Genomic DNA, 21,159 nt, shown 5'->3' with positions numbered 1-21,159 from the left:
GTAGATGTGGGAGTTTTTTGCCCATAGATAAGATCCGATCTGTTATGCTTCTTTGCCCTGGCATATGCTTTTTTTAGACTCTTGTTACTGTAACCGCGAATCTTGAGGCGGTGTTGTAGGGCCTTGGCTTCTTTTTCAAAATGACTGCTGGTACTGCAATTTCTTCTAAGGCGAAGATATTGCCCATAGGGAATGTTCTTTTTTAATGATGAAGGATGGGAGCTGGTGGCATGGAGAAGGGAGTTACCCGACGATGGCTTTCGATATAGAGTGGTACCTAGTGTTCTGTCCTGGTTAATGAAAATTTGAATATCTAGGAAGGTCAGTCTTTCTTGACTTGCTTCCATGGTGAAACTGAGGTTAAATTTATTAACCTTCAGATTTTCAAAAAATAAAAGTAAATCCGTGTGATTTCCTGTCCAGATGAAAAAGATATCATCTATATATCTTCGCCAGATCGGTATCTGTTCGAAAAAGCGTTGTATATTATCATCAAGGAGCAGGTTTTGCTCCCACCCCCCCAGATACAGGTTGGCATAGGAAGGAGCACATTTGGTGCCCATGGCTACGCCCTGTATCTGGAGGTAGTGGGAGCGTTCAAAAATAAAAATATTGTTATGTAAAATGAATCGCAGAAGATCAAGAATAAATTGATTGTATGCCGGGGATGACTCTCCATTAAGAGAGATAAGGCCCTCTACAACTTCCAACCCCTTGTTGTGGGGGATGGAGTTGTAGAGGGCCTCCACATCCAAAGATACCAACCAGGCCCCTTCAGGTAGTGCCAAACCATCTAAAGCTCTCAAAAGATCTCTAGTATCCTGTAGATAAGATGCTAAATCTTCCACAAAAGGTCTGAGGTAGTCGTCAACTAATTGGCTGGACCTTTCTGTCAGGCAGCCATTTCCCGACACAATGGGGCGGCCTGGAGGATCCTTCAGATCCTTATGGACTTTGGGAAGTGCATAAAAAGTAGGTATACGTGGAAAGGGAACATCCAGAAATTGCCAGGTTGATTTGTTAATCAAACCTGAATGGTACGCTGAGCCGATAAGTTTTCTATAACGGGTAGTCATATGTTGTATATGGACTTCTGATATTCGTTTGTACCATTCACGATTGTTTAACAATCGTTTCACCATGGTTACATATTGTTGGCAGTCCATGATGACAAGGTTGCCACCCTTGTCAGATGGTTTTATAATTAACTGCTTGTTGTTCTGTAAGGAAGATAGGGCTTCTAATTGGGAAGGGGTTAGATTCGAATCACGTAATCCCTTCCACTTGGTCTTTTTTATAGCTTCAGTCATTTGTTGAATGAATGCCCAAACATTGGGATTCCCATGTAGGCCAGGAAAGGTTTTTGACTTTGGTCTATATTCTTTAGGTTTAGTAAATGAAAAGGTATTGGACTGTAAATCTGGGGTGGAGGAAGAGGTTGAAGGTACCAATTGATCGAGAGCCAGAGAGTCCGCCTCTAACATCTCAGTTTGATCAATATGTCCTTCTTCCCACAGCTCCATTAGATCTTCAAGGGCCTTAATGTCTTCTAGACTTGGAATTTGAGAAGAAGGTGCAGATGTAGAGTAGGAGTTCTGGGAAGGAAAAATAGATCTAGGAGATGTGTCGGGTGATGAAGTAGACTTGTCACAATATGTAACCATGGTGAAACGATTGTTAAACAATCGTGAATGGTACAAACGAATATCAGAAGTCCATATACAACATATGACTACCCGTTATAGAAAACTTATCGGCTCAGCGTACCATTCAGGTTTGATTAACAAATCAACCTGGCAATTTCTGGATGTTCCCTTTCCACGTATACCTACTTTTTATGCACTTCCCAAAGTCCATAAGGATCTGAAGGATCCTCCAGGCCGCCCCATTGTGTCGGGAAATGGCTGCCTGACAGAAAGGTCCAGCCAATTAGTTGACGACTACCTCAGACCTTTTGTGGAAGATTTAGCATCTTATCTACAGGATACTAGAGATCTTTTGAGAGCTTTAGATGGTTTGGCACTACCTGAAGGGGCCTGGTTGGTATCTTTGGATGTGGAGGCCCTCTACAACTCCATCCCCCACAACAAGGGGTTGGAAGTTGTAGAGGGCCTTATCTCTCTTAATGGAGAGTCATCCCCGGCATACAATCAATTTATTCTTGATCTTCTGCGATTCATTTTACATAACAATATTTTTATTTTTGAACGCTCCCACTACCTCCAGATACAGGGCGTAGCCATGGGCACCAAATGTGCTCCTTCCTATGCCAACCTGTATCTGGGGGGGTGGGAGCAAAACCTGCTCCTTGATGATAATATACAACGCTTTTTCGAACAGATACCGATCTGGCGAAGATATATAGATGATATCTTTTTCATCTGGACAGGAAATCACACGGATTTACTTTTATTTTTTGAAAATCTGAAGGTTAATAAATTTAACCTCAGTTTCACCATGGAAGCAAGTCAAGAAAGACTGACCTTCCTAGATATTCAAATTTTCATTAACCAGGACAGAACACTAGGTACCACTCTATATCGAAAGCCATCGTCGGGTAACTCCCTTCTCCATGCCACCAGCTCCCATCCTTCATCATTAAAAAAGAACATTCCCTATGGGCAATATCTTCGCCTTAGAAGAAATTGCAGTACCAGCAGTCATTTTGAAAAAGAAGCCAAGGCCCTACAACACCGCCTCAAGATTCGCGGTTACAGTAACAAGAGTCTAAAAAAAGCATATGCCAGGGCAAAGAAGCATAACAGATCGGATCTTATCTATGGGCAAAAAACTCCCACATCTACTACTGAACTTAGAATGATTACCAGATTCTCGGGACAACACAAACAAGTACGGGAATTGATGCAGAAATATTGGTACCTCCTAATGGGAGATCCACGGGTCTCAAAACATTTAAAACACTATCCAGAAATAACGTTTAAACGATCACAATCCATTAAGGATAGGATTGTTCACAGTCATTATGATCCATCTCTCATTCCTATTAGTTCAAATAGAGGTACACGACCGTGTCATAAATGCGATTTTTGCAGGTATATTCATGCAACACGCACCATTGTCCTTCCCAATGGCCGCTCTTACTCTCCTAAATTTGCAGTCACCTGTCAGTCAGTTGGCATTGTCTACCTGATGACTTGTGGCTGCAATGCTTTTTATGTGGGCAAAACAAAGCGCCCATTTTTCCACCGCATACGGGATCATGTCTCCCTGGTCTGTAAAAAGCGAATGGAGACACCGATCAGTCGCCATATGGGCCTTTTTCATCAATTTGACGACACTATGATGCGTTTTGTTGCTTTGGAATATGTCCCCCCAGGAGAAAGGGGAGGTAACTATGATCAGATTTTGTTGCAACGGGAAGCCAAATGGATTTCCAATCTTGATGCTTTAAAAGCCCCAGGGCTTAACGATGCCCTTAGCTATAAACCCTTTCTGTGATTTTTTTATTATATTTTTTTTTTTTTTTTTTTTTTTTTTTTTTTTTTTTTTTTTTTTTCCCCCCGCCCTCCCCCCTCTACCCTGGATTACTTCTATTTAAGCTTGCACGGACACCCAGGCATCTAATTTATGTGGGCCTCTAATCAAGGGCCCCATTTGTAGATGCCTTTCATGGCCTCCTGCGCCATGTATTATAGCCCCATCTATTTATCACCTTATTCTGGCCCGCTCCTATAACAACTGAGGTTTGGTTCATTATTGTCATTATTCCGTTTAGAGCTGAGCCAGTTTTCCCCCTCCCATCTATTGAGGGCAAAAACCACTTCCAAGATGGCGACCGGGAGCTGTTTGTTACAACAGCTTCTGACGCCGCTGATGATAGATGAGGCGCATGCGCAGTGTGGACCCTATGCATGTCCGCGGAGCGGCAGTGACGTCAGACGCTGTCCGCTCCGGAGAATGATATTTAAACAGGGAGATCTCTTACTCCCTGTCACTATTCTGCCGGACATTACGGAGGAAGGAGGGAAGTATCTCTCCTCCACTCTATTGAACTCCTCTAACATATGTACAAGGTAGGCAACTCCTCTTTATTCACAACTATAGGATTTTTGTATGCACTTTCTTTTTGCCTAACTTTGGCACAAGGCAATTTTAACATTAAGCATATCTTTTTTTACTTCATGATAGTTGTGTTGGATACAGGCTAAGGCTGATTTAACCCTTCCTTTCCAGATGATCCCCATCTCTCTTCTATATTGAAGGTTCCCTTCCTCTCTGTATTACATCCTATGGCTGGTGCTCCTGTCCCAATAAACACCCAGGATGTTCCTTACCTTTAAAATTGATTCTACCCTTTAAAATACTTCCAGGTATGAGTTATAGAAATAATATTGGTTGTTTTCAAATGCAGCAGCATTTTTTGACTATACATAATTAACTAGTTTTTTATTTTAAATATTTAACAATTTTTACTAACCACATATGTCCTGTCTCTCTCTACTAGGACACTATTATTAATTTTTATATATAAAAAGTTTCGACTATATATATATATATCACCTCTGCAAGCAAACTAGCGATCCAGGTATCCTAATGAGCGGGAGGTTAGCCTAGGAGTAAAAATTTACCAACATATCTGGCAAAACTTCAGTTTTCCTCTTTTATAAATAAAATATATCGCTCCCAGGTAAGGGTTTATGAATATCCCCTTTCCCTTTTTCCTCCTTCCCCCCCCCCCTTTTTTTTTTTTTTTTTTTTTTTTTTTTTTTTTTTTCCTTCATTAAATATTAGTTTAACAACTTGAGATAATAATAATGTATATTGACTTTACTTTATATTATTGATTTGATATTTTGGAATTTTGTTATATTGTTTTGACTATGTAATCTGTTTAATATTTAATTATATATATTTGTGTATTGATGATTTTTCTTTGTTTATGTAATTTTCAGTTTTATAATTAATACCACACAATCCCCTGAGGAAGCTCGATTTGAGCGAAACATGTCGGGAAGAAATTGGTATTTGCATCATAAAATACAGTAGCACTTTATGTATTTTCTGGAAATTGTTATATATGTATTGGCCCGTGGTTAGGCCTTTTTTATATTAATTGTAATAAAAATCTGTTTTTTATCCTAACATGGTTGTGAACCAGTGTATATATATATAAAAATTTTCTGATATCAACACCTCTAAAGTCCCTAGGCCCAAGGCCTACAGTCCTTTCTTTCTATATATTTTGAGATAAGTTATCCTGTACAAGCATAGACAGAAGATACTAAATACAACATACCTTTCAAGTGGAGTCGGAAACTTCTTGTAGGCTTTGATAAACCTAGAAAAAAACAGAAATATTAAAAAACTGATCTCCTATGTAAGCACTATGTAGGCTTGAGAGTACAGCATGTAGTGTTACGTATCCCAGCTAATTTTTACTCTATGGTGTACCCTATCGGTTCCTTTAAGCTATAGCAGCTCTTATTTGCTCACACATAGTGTTTTTTAGATGTGGATAGTAATGTTGCTGCTCCCATGATCCCAGACTTTGATCTAAGGGCTCACCCCCTAGTATCCGGAGCCTGGATGCACACTTTCTACATGGCACGTGCTAGGCCTCACACTTGAAATAATATAATTGCTCTCGGCCATATTCATTCCGTATTTTTATCTTACATTCTTTATCCATTTTTTGGATTTTTATCTCACATGTTTATCCATTTTTTAACTTATATTTTACCCAATTTTACATTTATGTATTGTCTAACATACCACGTAACTAAGGATATTTATAATAATTTTTTTACACATTTTTTCATGAGTATTTATATATATATGTATTTTATTATTAGGCTAGTCGTGATATTATATCCTTATTATAAATGATCTAGTGTATATGACATTACATTGTTCGCACTGATATGGCCTTCCCCTTTTTTGTATATTCCTCTCTGCTACAATGGCTTTTAGCATTTCTGTATTATATATTATATATATATATTTCATTGTAGTATGCATTATGTTATTGGTACACACGGAGGCGCTTTTTCTCATTATACCTGGAATCTAATATTAATTGTTTAAACTTCCACCAGGGGGTGTCTGACAGCATATCCTCCCCCTTCACACTACATCGATCTTCCCATTTTTTCATCAGCAGGGCGGATGTGTTCGTCATACACCGCCTTTTTGATTGGCTTCCGTGGCGCCTCCGTGCAGTATTTATAGACGTATGGTGTACCAAGATGGCCGCGCCTCAGATGACGTCTTGATGACGAAACGCGTAACGCGTGGCCTCTTGGTACGCATACGTCCTTTTTTTCCTTCTGTTTTTGTCCTGCACTTCCGGTTTCGGCAGACGGCTGTGGAACGCACGCCGCTCACACTACACTGTCTGCGGCTTCTCACGTGGAGCCAGCCGGCAGAGTGCTGTTTGATTTTAGTTTTTTATTTTATTCATTTCTTTTGTTTGTTGTAAGCTTGAGCTTAATAAATTTATATTTGGAATCACACTATGAGGCTCTTCTCTTCTCCCTGCACATGGTAATTGGTCCGGATGGATGCCTTTTGAAAGCGATCTGGTGACACAGGTGGAAAATAGGTGGTGAGGGGGACACCGACCGCTTGGATCATCGGATTCACATCTACATGCTCATTACCCCTGCAGGGGTTGGGCGCTCCGGTGAGTGGGGGCACTAGAGGGGACTTACCTGCAACCTCTGAAGATGCACTTACTTGTTGCACAAGAACTGTTTATTTACACTGAATGATAGATTTAATATTCACGGCATTTTTTGGTATTTTTTAAAAAAATGTTTCTTTTTGGTTGCTTGGACTTTTTTAATTTGTCTCTCTTTCACTTTTTTGATTTTCTTTGTGCACTAATATTGTTATGCACACTACATGTCAGTAGTCCTTTTTTTTCAGCTCATATATTTTTTTCATTTTTCATCTAACACCATTCAGCTTCACCAGTATATACACTAATTTATAGTGGGCAACACTGTGTTTGTCCTTTCTCCTAGGTATAACTCACTTATACCTTTCATTGAATATGTTTTGTGGTTTTTGAAAAAAAATTTTTTTTTTTTTTTTATATACACCTGATTGATCATTCACTTTTATTATTGTTTGGAGTTCTATTTTATTTCATGTATTATTTTTAGTATTTCACCTTGGGCAGTCTGCACATTTTTGTGACTATTTTCAGCACGTATATTTATTTTCAAATATTATTTTACACTGTGTTACACTTTTCACCCACCTAGAATTGGGGTGTAATGCTTCCCTTGTGTTAGGAGTCTGTTTATAGTTTATTTATTTTTCACCAGTGAACAGCGCCAATCCCCTATTTCTTCAGATTTTATCATTATTGGATCGCACCTTTGGTGCTTTCTCTATCTGGGGGGCTGCAGTTCGGTCACAAGCCTGTCCTAAGCGCGGAACACCACTATATACGTATACACACACATGCCAATCATTAGTACATTACAACCATTAAACGCCCTTCTATACCTTCGTATCTCTGCATCTGTAAATCCCTCCACTGTGTCTTTCCGAACACTACGTGGACGTCCTCTGCGCTTGGGTTTTCTATCATCGTCAGAGTCATCAGTTTCACTGTCCGACCCAGAGGACCTCTGAGCCTTCTGCTTTGATTCCAGGTCAGACTCGCTGTCGTTTGCCTGTGCCTACCAGATGAAGTCAGCATCAGTTTGTTTTAAGGATCTATACCATTGCTAGTGATTTAAAAAGTAGAACTATTGGGGGAAAAAAACTTTTTATTCTTCATTTTGGATAGCATACGAGAGGGTCAAGATTTTTTTTTTGCCATCTATGTCCCATTGCAGAGATTTCCCTTCACTTCCTTGTCAGTGCCGGGACAAGGTCATCCAGCGCCCAGGGCAAAGATGCCAAACTGTGCCCCCCCCTGCTTCCCTTAGAGTTAGGGACAGGGCGCCCCCACACCTGCAATAAACCATTACGCTCATGGCAACCTCCCCTCTTGCCCACCCCTTGTCCCGGCCCCGCTTCCTGTACCATAGCCAAACAGGAAGTGAGAAGAAATTCCTGCAAATTAAGGGAATTCCTTGGGGAACCTCGTGTCAACAGAACTAGTGTCCCCATTGGAAGATGTCCCCTCTATTACTTTTCTGGGGACAACCCAAAATTTGGGATTTTCTTTTAATCTCAATTATCATAGTAAACAGGACAAATAGAGAGGGAGAATCTCCTTAACGGGCGGCACAGACAGCAATAAAAACCTGATGTGTTCTAATTCCTCTCCACGCTATCCAAAACTAAAAGAAAAGTTTTGCCTTTAGTTATACGTTATTTATTACATTCATTACATTATATAGTGCACATTATTTACACAATCTGTACATTGGTTTTGTACAAACAGCTCATTCTGGCATGAGAACATGTGGTGTATATAGTCTGACCTGGCTTCCATCATTGCTGTAAGCCACAACCTCTCTGTGAGGAGAGACATCTGTCATTTCCTCTAGGTCAGTCCCCTCCCCCTACAGTTAGAAACACAGAGGGGGAACACAATTAACCCCTTGATCGCCCCCCCCTAGTGTTAACCCCTTCCCTGCCAGTGACATTTTTACAGTAATCAGTGCGTTTTTATAGTACTGATCGCTGTATGAATGCCAATGGTCCCAAAAATGTGTCAAAAGTATCCGATGTGTCCGCCATAATGACGCAGTTCCAATAAAAATCGCAGATCGCCGATAATAATAAAAATGCTATAAATCTATCCCCTATTTTGTAGACGCTGTGACTTTTGCACAAACCAATAAATATACGCTTATTGCGATTTTTATTACCAAAAATATGTAGAAGAATACATATCGGCCTAAACTGAGAAAAAATGAGTTTTGTTTTTTTTTTTTTTAAATGGCGATATTTATTATAGTAAAAAGTACAAAATAGTGTTTTTTTCAAAATTTTTGCTCTTTTTTTGTTTATAGTGCAAAAAAGAAAAACCGCAGAGATGATCAAATACCACCAAAAAAAGGACGTCAATTTTGTTTGGATGCAGCGTCGCACGACCGCACAATTGTCAGTTAAAGCGACGCAGTGCCGAATCGCAAAAAAATGGCCTGGTCATTCAGCAGCCAAATCTTCCGGGGCTGAAGTGTTCAACTGGGGTGCTGTTTGGGTTTCCCTGGGTGCCGTGAGCACAGGACCCAGTTTGCTCTAGATCAGCGTCATGCTCTGGGGGAGGCCACACCGTGTCATTCATTTCTAAGGCGTTAGAGGCCAGTCCGCCCACACTGTGGCAACACATGACACTGATCTAGGGCAGGTGGCATGCAGGGTCATTCCCCCCCAGCATTCAGAACAGCGTGGAAGTGTGCCTCCTCCAGACCTGCTCCACCTCCCACCCTCTGCCTTGCTGCTAGAGCCCAAAGGTAGGGCTCTAATGTAAAGAGGGGACTGTCCGATTGGGTGGGCTCTGTGATGGCGGGGGGAATCTGTGGTTTTGAGGGGACTCTGATGTGATGGAGACACCCTGATGTGATTGGGGCCTCATGCATAGGGGGTCTTCAATGTATTGGGCGACTAATGTGCTGAGATGTATGGAGGGGCCTCTGATATAAAGGCGAGGGTTCTTGTGAGAAAAGGGGACTCTGGCATCATGGAGGACCTCTGATTTGAAGGAGGGCTTCTGATGTGAAGTTAATTTTACCAAGGCCATTCTTATAGGATGAGTAAAATTTATTTATTTATTTTTACATTTTAGACTGGGGTGCCTTGAGATTTGCATACTTACAGTGTGCCCCAACTGAAAAAAGGTAGAGAAATTCTGGTGTGGATATTATATACACCAGGGGTGCTAAACCTTCTGAAGAACAAGAGGCCCTTAAGCGATTAGGTAACCGGTTGCTGGCCACAATGAACCATGATGTTTTACCACCCCCAGACCGCAAATGGAAATAAGCCCTTACTGTGCTGGGCCCCTTATAAAAAACTGCTTTCACACTGATGCGCCGTGGTTTGCCAGCACCACGGGTGCAGCGCAGTGAACATGCGGCTTTCCTGCGGGTTAGGCGACCCGAGCCATAGACTTCTATTACATCTTGCTGTGTGGTGCACTTTTGAAAGTGCACCAAAACTCCAGAAAGGGTACCAAATCTGTAGGATATAATAGAAGTCCATGGCTCAGTGCAGCTAACCCGCAGGTGCACTGCGCTGTACCTGTGGATCAGTGTTCAAGCAGCCCAATAACCCTTTTTTTTTTACAACTGCTAATATGCCCATTGCAAAAGTGCAATGGGCAGTCTCTTCCAGCTTCTGCTGGCATCACTCTCCAGGCTGCTAGAAAGGTTCCAGGCGAAGTGCACTTGGTATCACTCCACCTGGGACAGGAAGCATATGCTTATGCGGCTCCGTCTGCGGCCGCCTGCTTCCTCCTCTGCCGGTTCCATGCACTTTGATGCTCTGGGATGGCGGGTCAGCAAGCCACTGATCGTGATCTGGGCTTGCCTACCCGCCATCCCAGAGCATGGGAATGCGCTTCCCTGGTTTGAGGTGGCAGACCACATCAGAGGGCTCTGCGTGCCATGGGTTGAGCACCCTTATTATATTCAGTTACATATATTTTGCTTAGGTCCCGATTTTGTCAAGCAGAACCAGCATCACTAGGGAGTCATACAAGGTCATGATGAGTTTAATTAGTATTTTAAATGTTTTATGCTATAGCTGAATTACAATATGGCTCTTTCACAAAGGAACAGTGCTTTATAAATTTTTCATGTTTTACAGGCTGCTACTTTGCACATATACCTTTGAGTGAAGTTTTTAAATATTGTCAAATCCTACCTTCTTGTTCAAACTTCGAATCCTGGGAAGCATGTAGATCTCTTCAAGTTCTTTCTGACGCTCCTCTTCCTCGATCTTCTTCCTTTGGTCCTCAGGAATAATATTGTCCCAATCTGCCTGTCCTTGGTTTTCCAGTTGAGGCTCATCTTCCATAGTTGAAAAATTAGCCACCTGAACAAGCATCAACAATAAACCTTTTTAAAACATAACAAGAATGATTGGTTTTAAAAGCCTCCGGTAAAGAGTCTGCAAGTTCCTGTGCCTTTCTAGGTCATTACATTTTTAGGCATAAAGACAAATTTTTAAAAAAGTACCAATGGCATACCTTAAACTGAGACAGCAACTCATCGGTGGCACTGGAGCTTGGCTCATTCTCTCTAGTTTCCGCCAGCCGTAAAATCTCATCAATGTCCATTTCCTATTAGTAAAGAAAGTAGAATTAAAAAAAGAAAATTCAAAAATATGTTGTAGATTTCAGCTATTTTTTTTTTTAGGAACTTCTAGAAAAGAAATAGGAATTTCGACCAGTGGGTCCATTGTGTCTACCACTTAGTGACAAATAGTCAAGACAGGAGGCGGGGTATAATGTGATAAATGCAAAAGTTGTGGAACCACCCTGTCCTAGTCTAAAACAGGGTGGTTCCTCAACTTTCACACCTCCCGTTCTTTTCTTTTACAATCAACATCTGCCTTGACACATTCTATCGTGATTGGATTAAAGTGTCTGTGCAACAATACAGAACAAGTTCAGTTAAATGTGACCAACTACTAACAGCTATGCCGTGACCTGGATAAATGAGATCCTTCACAAACAAACATTCCCAAATTTCTCACCAATGACTTCTAGCTCAAAGAATCAGAATAGGACAGAGAAAGAAAGACTGCCAGGACAACGACCCTAAACATACAGCCAGAGCTACAATGGAATGGTTTAGATCAAAGCATATTCATGTGTTAGAATGGCCCAGTCAAAGCCCAGACCTAAATCCAATTGAGAATCTGTGGCAAATAGATTCTAGATTCTAGTAGATCAAGTAGTAAATGAAAATTGCTGTTTACAGACACTCTCCATCCAATCTGACTTGAGCTATTTTGCAAAAAAGAATGGGCAAAAATGTCACTCTCTAGATGTACAAAGCTGGTAGAGACATCCCCAAAAACATTTGCAACTGTAACTGCAGGAAAGGAGGTTCTACAAAGTATTGACTCAGGGGGGCCGAGTACAAATGCACCCCACACTTTTCACATATTTGTAAAAAATGTTGAAAACCATTTATCATTTTCCTTCCACTTCAAAATTATGTGCCACTTTGTGTTGGTCTATCACATAAAATCCCAATAAAATACATTTATGTTTTTGGTTGTAACATGACAAAATGTGGAAAATTTCAAGGGGTGTGAATACTTTTTCAAGCCACGGTAAATGTTTTAATAGAAAGTCTACAAATACATAATAAATTGTTGACTGAATTTTCAAATTCTCACACAATTATGACCAGTTCTCTTACATTTTTGGCAATTGCTTTGGAACCACCTGAACAAGATAATTTTTTTAATTGACTATTGCATGGATGGGAGAATCTATGACAATACAGAAGGAAACCACATGTTTTATTTTAAATGTAATCCTGACTTCTAGAGAAGTTAAGACCCTCTGTACAAACTTGGCCAGGAAGCAAGGTGCTTCAAAAAGACCAACACCAGTTACCCTCAGGCACTAAACTTCTTGGGTCAGGATATCTGGGGAAGGGGGAATGGAGGCGCACAAATCAGCTTCAAGTCGTACAAAAGCTAACTTCTCTATAGTATGCAACTGGGATTCAGAAGTATCATACTATGGCTGTATTTTGGCAGTATTATGTCTCTTCCACATGGGGTAGGCTCCATTGGAGTCCGCCTGCTCAGCGGAGAAATTGTCCGCTGATCCCTACTGAGCAGGTGGATAGCTGGTCCATGTCTGATCCACTTATGCAGAGCAGACACAGACACGGCCCGCTCTCCTCTATGGGTGGTTGAACGTGAATGAATCGCCTGTCTGTTTACACCTCGACTGCCATTCGATTTGATCCACCAGATGGATGGGGAACGGATCCCCATACGTCTGTTTTTAGTGGATAGGATCAGATCAGATGTCGGCCATGTAAATAGGCACATGTCCGTTTACACCCGCCGCTGCATAGGAGAGAATGGAGGGTCTGATCAGGTCCACCTGAAAAACTGAGCTGATCGGTCCACTAGTGTGAAAGGGGCCTTATGGTGATACATATTGATATATGGGGATCTTCTCTTTACTTCGACTAAGTCTAAGGCCTTCTACACTAAATAAAAGCATATGCAAAACTATAAAATTACAGTGTTGCTCCTAATGTCAATCTATAAGACCCTAAATTGTGGCAATGACAAAAAAAAATCAAATTCGAACCATATGCGGAAACCACAATTCAACTTAAAAATACAAAAAAAAGTGTTTAACCTCCTTATCACCACTGTAAAAAAAAAAAAAAAAAAAAAAAAAAAAAAAAAAAAACGGCAGGTAGGTGGTCTCTGGAGCGGGGTTTATAAATGCCACTCCAGAAAACATGCACAGTCAGCCAGTTCACCCATTAAAGTGGTTGTAAGCCCACCTGTAGCTATCCCGGATATCTCCTAAACCTGCACGGTTTAGGAGATATCCCCTGTATTTGCATGTGCCGACGTCATCGGCACATGCGCACTGATACAAACTGAAGCAATGGCATGTATGTGCCGTTGCTTCAGTGAGTGTGCCGTTACCGCTCGCATAGGCGGGAGTGACGTCATCGCGGCTCCGGCCAATCACAGCGCCAGAGCCGCAATAACCAAAAGTAACCCCCCCGGGAGTGATGGCGCCGGCCAGTGCTGTGTACGAGCACCGCAGCGAGGGCTTCAATCTCAGGTGAATATTACATAATGAGCTAGTATGCTATGCATACTAGCTCATTATGCCTTTGTCTTGCAGGTGTTAGTTTTTTTGTTTTTTTTTAAAGTGGGTTTACACCCACTTTAAATGCTTGTGATTGAACAGTCATTACACAGCCAAAGTGGCTTAGTACCTTGTAATCGATGTGAACCAATCACAATGACCATAAGTGCAAACACTGCCTGTGTTTACAAACACTGAACTCTCCTCTTCCTCTCACAATGGAGGATGGAGGAAAGCAGAAAGGAAGGGATCGACAGCAGCAGATATATGCTGGAGGGATTTAAAGTGCCACTCACCACCAAGGATGGGAGGAGAGGGGAGTTATAAAATGCCACGAACCACCAATCACTGGGGTAATGCTACTACTTGGCTTGAGTGGGCAACTTTTAAAAGCCAAGTACACCTTAATCATCTCAATACCATCATATTTCTTCATTTACAAAACACTGTGGCAAAAATATGTGACATCACCGTTGCATGCACTCTGAAGGAAAGGCTTACTGTGCTGTTCCTTCAGAGCCCTGTGTCGGGATACAGCAGCTCCCGAGCACACGCATGGGAGTGACATCATTGCAGCTTCTCCAATAAAAGGACCGGAGCCCACAAACCAGGAAGGAAGACCGGGTGAAGACGCAAGCCCTGTCAGTGGTGACAGCGTGCCACTGGAGAACTTTATTTTAAGGCACGTTTCCTATAATGTGCTAGTATGTGATGCATACTAGCACATTATAACTTTGCCTTGCAAATTAAAAAAAAAAAATAAAACAGTGGTTTACTACTGCTTTAGAAGATCAATATGCTGGATTAGAAGGATCTAAACCTACAGTGCATTGCCCAGCGTTACAAGGCTATCACTTACATCTTACACAGACATCTAACCTGGGGTTCTGATTCCTCTCCTTCAGGTTCCTTAAAGAGATCTGCTGCTCCAAACTTTAAAATTGCCGCCAACTCCTCTTTGTTAAATGGATTGGAACTACAAGAGACCAAGATCGACATATACTATAATAAATATCATCACAGATAAAAGGTAGCGGCGCTTTAACTTCACTAGAGTTACTGCCATTCCTTACTTTGAACTTCCAGAGTTGTTTTCCAGCACCGTTCGCCCCGTGGTGTCCATGCGCTGGATTACGAGGTGGTCGAGAACCATCTTTTTCTTTGCCCGTTCTATGATCTCTTCCTCTACAGTGCCCTTGGTGACCAGGCGATAAATGTTTACCTGTATAGAATAAACTTCAAAATGTTAAAATATTATTTAAGCAAGCACAAATTGACAACAATGGAAAGGAAAATGTAAAGGTCTATTTATAAAGTTTTTCACTCAAACTGTCACACAACTTTCAAAGATTCACACATTTTTTCCAATAAATACAGTAAAATAAATGTGTAAATCTTGGATGACGCATTGATGGTTATGGTAACTTTGGATAATTTTTTTTCCCCAATCTTCGAACTACACACCATGGTTTTCTCATGTTACCGATACGGACGTGACAATTTATATTGGCAGCTCCATCTATTGGCAATTGAGCAATGCAAGAAATAGAACTAGGGGAAGGTTCAGATGACTTTCCCACCGACTAGACAAACTGGAAGTTTATTTTATGTTCTGATCTTTACAGTATATACGGGTATTCCTATGTATTCCTATATACAGGTATTCCTATGCTTTTACAGTAGACTTTACAACATATTACCATGGTGCAACCTCTGATCTTTACAGTATATGTATACGGGTATTCCTATGCTTTTACTGTAGACTTTACAACATATAACATTACAACATAGAATTCCTGTGTTATATTGGGCTGTACAGGCAAGCTTGTTGCTGAAAACGAACCTGTTTCTTTTGGCCAATCCTGTGAGCTCTAGCCTGGGCTTGCAAGTCATTCTGGGGGTTCCAGTCCGAATCGAAGATGACTACTGTGTCGGCAGACGCCAAATTTATCCCAAGCCCACCAGCACGTGTAGAGAGCAAGAAACAAAAATCCTAAAAACAACAGATATAATATTGAATATTTGATTTGTAAATTATAACTGCATGAAATATATAAAAAAAACACATAAAACAAAGCCAATGGCAGGTCTCACCTCCGAGCCTTCAGCATTAAAGTGATCCAGCGCTTGCTTACGAATCTCTCCCTTGATTGAACCATCGAGTCTCTGTAATGGAACAAAAATCAGGAGGATGCTGCAGGAGAAACCCAGTATGAACAGATCATACCCTTAACGATCAAGGATTAAAAATAACCTGTCAGCCGAGTGCGGTTTGTGAACATACCCTGGAGATAGACACCCTGTGACTGGAGAGATCACTTTACAAAGCACTGGGCAACTAGAGGATCGTCTTTTAACTATCTTGGTACCAAAACATCAACAGTCAACCCCATAGCTCTGAAGCTTACTATAAAAAAAAGCAGTCATATGCACAGTAAAAGTCATTTAAATTAGTGTAGTCGCTCCATAAATATTTACTACCCCGAGTAACAGTTTCTGCTGCTTTAAAGCAAACCTGTCAGTTAATTAAACTTTTAGAAGTCCTAAAACCTTTGTGTTGTCCTATGAAACCTGGTGCTACTTCGCTACTATAAAGGTATGCCGTGTACACACGGCCGGTTTTGCCGTCAGAATAAACTCCGAAGGTTTCTCCGACGGAATTCTGCTCAAGCTGTCTTGCATACACACGGTCACACCAAAGTCCAACCGTCCAGAACGTGGTTACGTACAACGGGACTAGAAAAAGGAAGTTCAATAGCCAGTAGCCAATAGCTTCCGTCTTGTACTTGCTTCAGAGCATGCGTCCTTTTTGGTCTGTCGGAACAGCATACAGACGATCGGTTTTTCCGATAGGAATTGGTTCCGTCGGAAATATTTAAAACATGTTCTATTTCTAGGTCCGTTAGAATTTTGGAAAAAAAAAAAAAGCCAATGAGGCCTACACACGATTGGAATAGAAGGTGAAAAGCTTCCGTCTGACTTTTTCTGTCGGACATTCCGCTCGTGTGTACGTGGCTTTAGAGTTCAGTCTAAGGCCTGCCAAACTACCATCCTTATGTCCATAAAGAAGAATTCCTGGTATAGTATTTTTTACATACACTGGCTCCGCTTGGACTAATGTAACTATGAATATACCATACCTGTGGGATCCCTCTAGAAACTGAAAGTCATGGAAGTAGACAACGCTAGTCCAGTGATCTCCCCTAGCTTCCGGGCCCTGTGCCAAGCGCTGCCCTGATGGTTTCTGAACACAGGAGGTCAGTCACTTGCCACAGCTGCTATTCAAAGGATTTCTCAATAAATGCAAAGAATATTCTTAATGGATGAGGTAGAGAGGTGGGTCAATGACATCACACTCTTCACCTCCTCCAATCAGAGAAGGGCTTTGCATTAATTGACAAGATGCAAAGCACTCTCGGAATGTCACCTGTGCCAAGCAGCCAACCTCCTGGGTTCAGAATGCGTCAGGGCAGCCGCTCAGCATGGAACCTGGAAGCTAGCGGAGATCACTGGACTAGCGGTGTCTACTTCCATGATTTCGCCGATAGCTGAGAGCCGATAACTGGCTTGTGTAAAAGGGACATCTACACTGATAATCAGGGCACCGATTTTCAGTGTCCTGATTATAAGTGCAATCCCACCAGTGCTGCCAATCAGAGCCTCCTCATCAGTGTCACAGATCAGTGCTGCCTATCAGTGCCTCCTCATCAGTGCCCACCAGTGCCTCCTCATCAGTGCCCACCAGTGCCACCTCATCACTGCAGCCTACAGTGCCCATCAGTGCAGCCTCAACAGCACACATCAATGGAGAAAAATTACTTGTTTGCAAAATTTTAAAACAAACTATGAATAATGTATTGTTTTTTTTTTTTTTTTTCAAAATGTTTGGTCTTTTTTCATTTATTAACCCCTACACGTCGACTGTACGCAAATTTGCGTTCATGGCTTGAAGGGGGTTAAACCTGGGTTGATTGGGGTTAAACTGGGATGTCCCACCACCCCCCCCCCCCCGCCATGCGCCGCCTTCCACCGCTCTTCCCGGGCCTCCCTTCCCACTGGGAGACTCGAGCCATAAGCTGGCGCATCCGCCCCCTAGGCTGAGACCCAAACAAAGCCGGATTCGACTTTGATCAGGTTTCCAATGTAAAATCCCGAAATCGATGTCACAATGTCACTTCTGGTTTCCTCGGCTGCCAACGGCGCCAATTTTTAAAAAGTGACAGTATTCAGAATCGCCGATTTTGATGATCTAAATACTTTTAAGTGCAAAGGAGGGATTTGGGTTTTTTTAGACCCCTGATCCCTCCATAAAGAGTACCTGTCACCACCTATTACTGTCACAAGGGATGTTTACACCAAACATCAACATTCCATGTGAAAATAAATATGCTATGTAAAAATGCAACGTGAGGCAGCACAGTGCTTTAGTGCTTGGCATTTACAGCCCTTGGTTTGAATTTCCACCAGGAAACAACCTGTATGGAGTTTGCAGGTTTTCCCTGTGCTTGTGTAGTTTTCCCCTGGCCATACACTAATAGATTTCTTTCATTCTGCCTCTAGGCTGAACAAATAATCTAACAGATTTCACATCTAGACAAACAGCATGGAAGGACAAATCCCCTCTGCCAGGCTATGGTATCCTGACTTGCGCCAGTTGTCAGAATATCTCAGCAGTGCCTGGAGTTGATTGGCTCCAAGCACTGTTCAGATGACACTTTTCCAGTTGGCTCTTTTCTCAATCAACTTTTGTTGAGGGTCAGCCATTGTTCCTATGAAACAGCCAGAATTCTAAAAGTGTATGGCCATCTTTAAACGCATGCCTCATCTTCTGCACGCAGGGGGAAAAAAGCGCTAAAGAAGTACAAATCCAAATAAAGAAAAATAAAAATGTAGAAAAAATAATCAAGTATATCGTTTACTAACCAGTCACAATTTGAACATTTAAGTTCTTAGTATACCAAAGACACAATATTTGCAAAGATACCTGAAAGGGGTAGTGCTTAATGGCGAGGTACTCCGCCAAGATGTCCAACATGCGCACCATCTGTGAAAAGATGAGCACGCGGTTTCCTCTCTCACGTAGTCGTGTCAACAGTTTGTCCAGCAGAACGAGCTTTCCACTGCTTCTAATCAAAGACTGGAAGGAAAAAAATAAATGCCAGTTATTAAAAATATATACACAAAAGGCACAAAACTAAAACTGAGTTCTTACCTTGTCCAGGGGGGGTATATAGTGCACAAGGGGTGAAGTAACACCCTACTGATTTAGTTGTGTGTCCTACCTCGTAGAGGCAGAATCTAGACCAGGAGTGTCCAACCTGCGGCCCAAGATGGCTATAAATGCGGCCTAACACAAAATTGTAAACTTACTTAAAAATTTTGATTTTAGGGTGGGGGATTTTTTTGTAAAAATGCATTTACGCTTAGCGAACACATGGGGTGGAGGAAAAATATGACCGTGTCTCCTTACTGGACTTTTTAAAGTTTCATCTTTCCAAAGAAAAATCTCCCACTCTTCACAATCACGCCTTATTAATGCCATCAGTTTTTGGCATCACCTATTTTTGTGCGCAACTATTTTGAAGGATGAAGCACATGAATGGAAAATAGGAACCAAAACGTCTGATGAGCGCTTTGAGAATTTATTGAGAATGGACACTACATCCATCCAACCAGATACTGATGGGTTACTTTATCAAAAATAATGTCAGATATCGCACTAATTTTAAAAGTAAAAGAAGGCAACATAAAATTAGTGCGATATCTGACATTATTTTTGATAAAGTAACCCATCAGTATCTGGTTGGATGGATGTAGTGTCAATTCTCAATGTCTCAATGAATTCTCAAAGCGCTCATCAGACGTTTTGGTTCCTATTTTCCATTCATGTGCTTCATCCTTCAAAATAGTTGCGCACAAAAATAGGTGATGCCAAAAACTGATGGCATTAATAAGGCGTGATCCATATATATATATATATATATGGACCAGGTCATTTTTTGTGATACGGCACTACGTTATTTTAACTGACAATTGCGCGGTCGTGCGACATTGTAACCAAATAAAGTTGATGTCCTTTTTTTTGCCACAAATAGAGCTTTCTTTTGGAGGTATTTGATCGCCTCTACGGTTTCTATTTTTTGCACTATAAACAAAAAAAAGACCCACAATTTTGGAAAAAAACTAAAACAAACGGTGTGTGTATATATATATATATATATATATATATATATATATATATATATATATATTTATATTTATTTTTTTTGGCTATAAAAACATACCTAATTTTTTCATCAATTTAGGCCAATAAGTATTCTACTACATATTTTTGGTAAAAAAAAAAAAAGTATATATCCCAATAAGCGTATATCGATTGGTACAATACAGTGATCAGTGCTAAAAAAAAAAATGCACTGCTGGGAGTTGTAGTTTTCTATCTTTGAGTTCGTCCTGTCTTTGAGGGGAAGCTGTGAAGGAGCCACTCGGGCAGACACTTGGTCCCCCATCCAAGGAGGAGGTCCGCCATCACTACAGATCACACTCATACTGTCATCCATCATATGACAGTCCAAGCTCGTTTGACTCACCGCCAACGGCACGTGAGTCCACCGAAGTTGGTAAGAGTATTTCATCCTCTTTTTGTTTTGGATCTTCACTGAGAAGAATAGCACTACATCACCTGTTTTGCACTTTTGGGCTGGTCTAGCCATCTTTTCAATATCTTTTGGACTGAACTAATACTATACGAATAATGAACTTGATTGGGAGATTGTGGGCACAGTTTTGAATTTGTGTTGTGAACTCCCCAATACTAGCACTATTTTTTACTTTTATATTTCTTTGTTTCACGTTTGAATTCCCCTATCGTAGGAGGTTGTGATATTTATATATAAGATGATTTGTTCTATATGAATACACATTATAGAATCTGTCACATTTCACATAAGTGTTACACTTCCCTCCATGTGGGGAAATTTGAGTCTGTCATTTTCTTTGCACAGTGGTGAACTGTTTATTAACACTTTTATATGATTGGAACATAGTTCATATATATGGTTCATTAATAGCGCTACACTTTCTATACTAATTTACTCTGCACAATTTTGTCGAATTGTGTGGGGGAGGTGCTTTGACTGGGAGGGGGAAGACAGAGATCCGTGTTCTTGCTTAGCAGGATCACAAGATCTGCATCTTCCCCTCTCACAGAACGGTGATCTGCCTTGTTTACATAGGCAGACCGCCATTCTGCCTCGCCTGAGAACGATCAGCATGTCCCAGTGGACATCGCGTCTGCTGGACCCGCTGATTTGCTCCCGCTGTGTCCAATCACAGTGGGAGGGGGTCGCCGGCGGTGCGCGTGCCCCAGACCCAGTACAGGTACGTGATTTCGCGCAGGAGGGCCGCCCTGCCGCAGTATATCT

At 41.3% G+C, this 21,159-nt stretch overlaps 1 protein-coding gene across 1 annotated transcript in view; it reads right to left on the bottom strand.

Moving 5' to 3' along the window:
* CHD2 (chromodomain helicase DNA binding protein 2) overlaps window positions 1-21,159 on the bottom strand; it is a gene marked incomplete in the record, with an annotated part of 115,932 nt that overhangs the window by 37,707 nt on the left and 57,066 nt on the right. The window contains 9 exon segments of the mRNA XM_073618404.1: window positions 5,258-5,299; window positions 7,477-7,652; window positions 10,795-10,965; window positions 11,120-11,212; window positions 14,615-14,711; window positions 14,809-14,957; window positions 15,579-15,728; window positions 15,830-15,901; window positions 18,720-18,872. Coding sequence (XP_073474505.1) covers window positions 5,258-5,299; window positions 7,477-7,652; window positions 10,795-10,965; window positions 11,120-11,212; window positions 14,615-14,711; window positions 14,809-14,957; window positions 15,579-15,728; window positions 15,830-15,901; window positions 18,720-18,872 — 1,103 coding nt within the window.

This window comes from Aquarana catesbeiana, linkage group LG03, assembly GCF_042186555.1.
Source record: "Aquarana catesbeiana isolate 2022-GZ linkage group LG03, ASM4218655v1, whole genome shotgun sequence".
Lineage (NCBI taxonomy): Eukaryota > Metazoa > Chordata > Amphibia > Anura > Ranidae > Aquarana > Aquarana catesbeiana.
The sequence above is the reverse complement of the archived record's forward strand: the minus strand, read 5'-3'. Positions and strand labels throughout refer to the sequence as shown.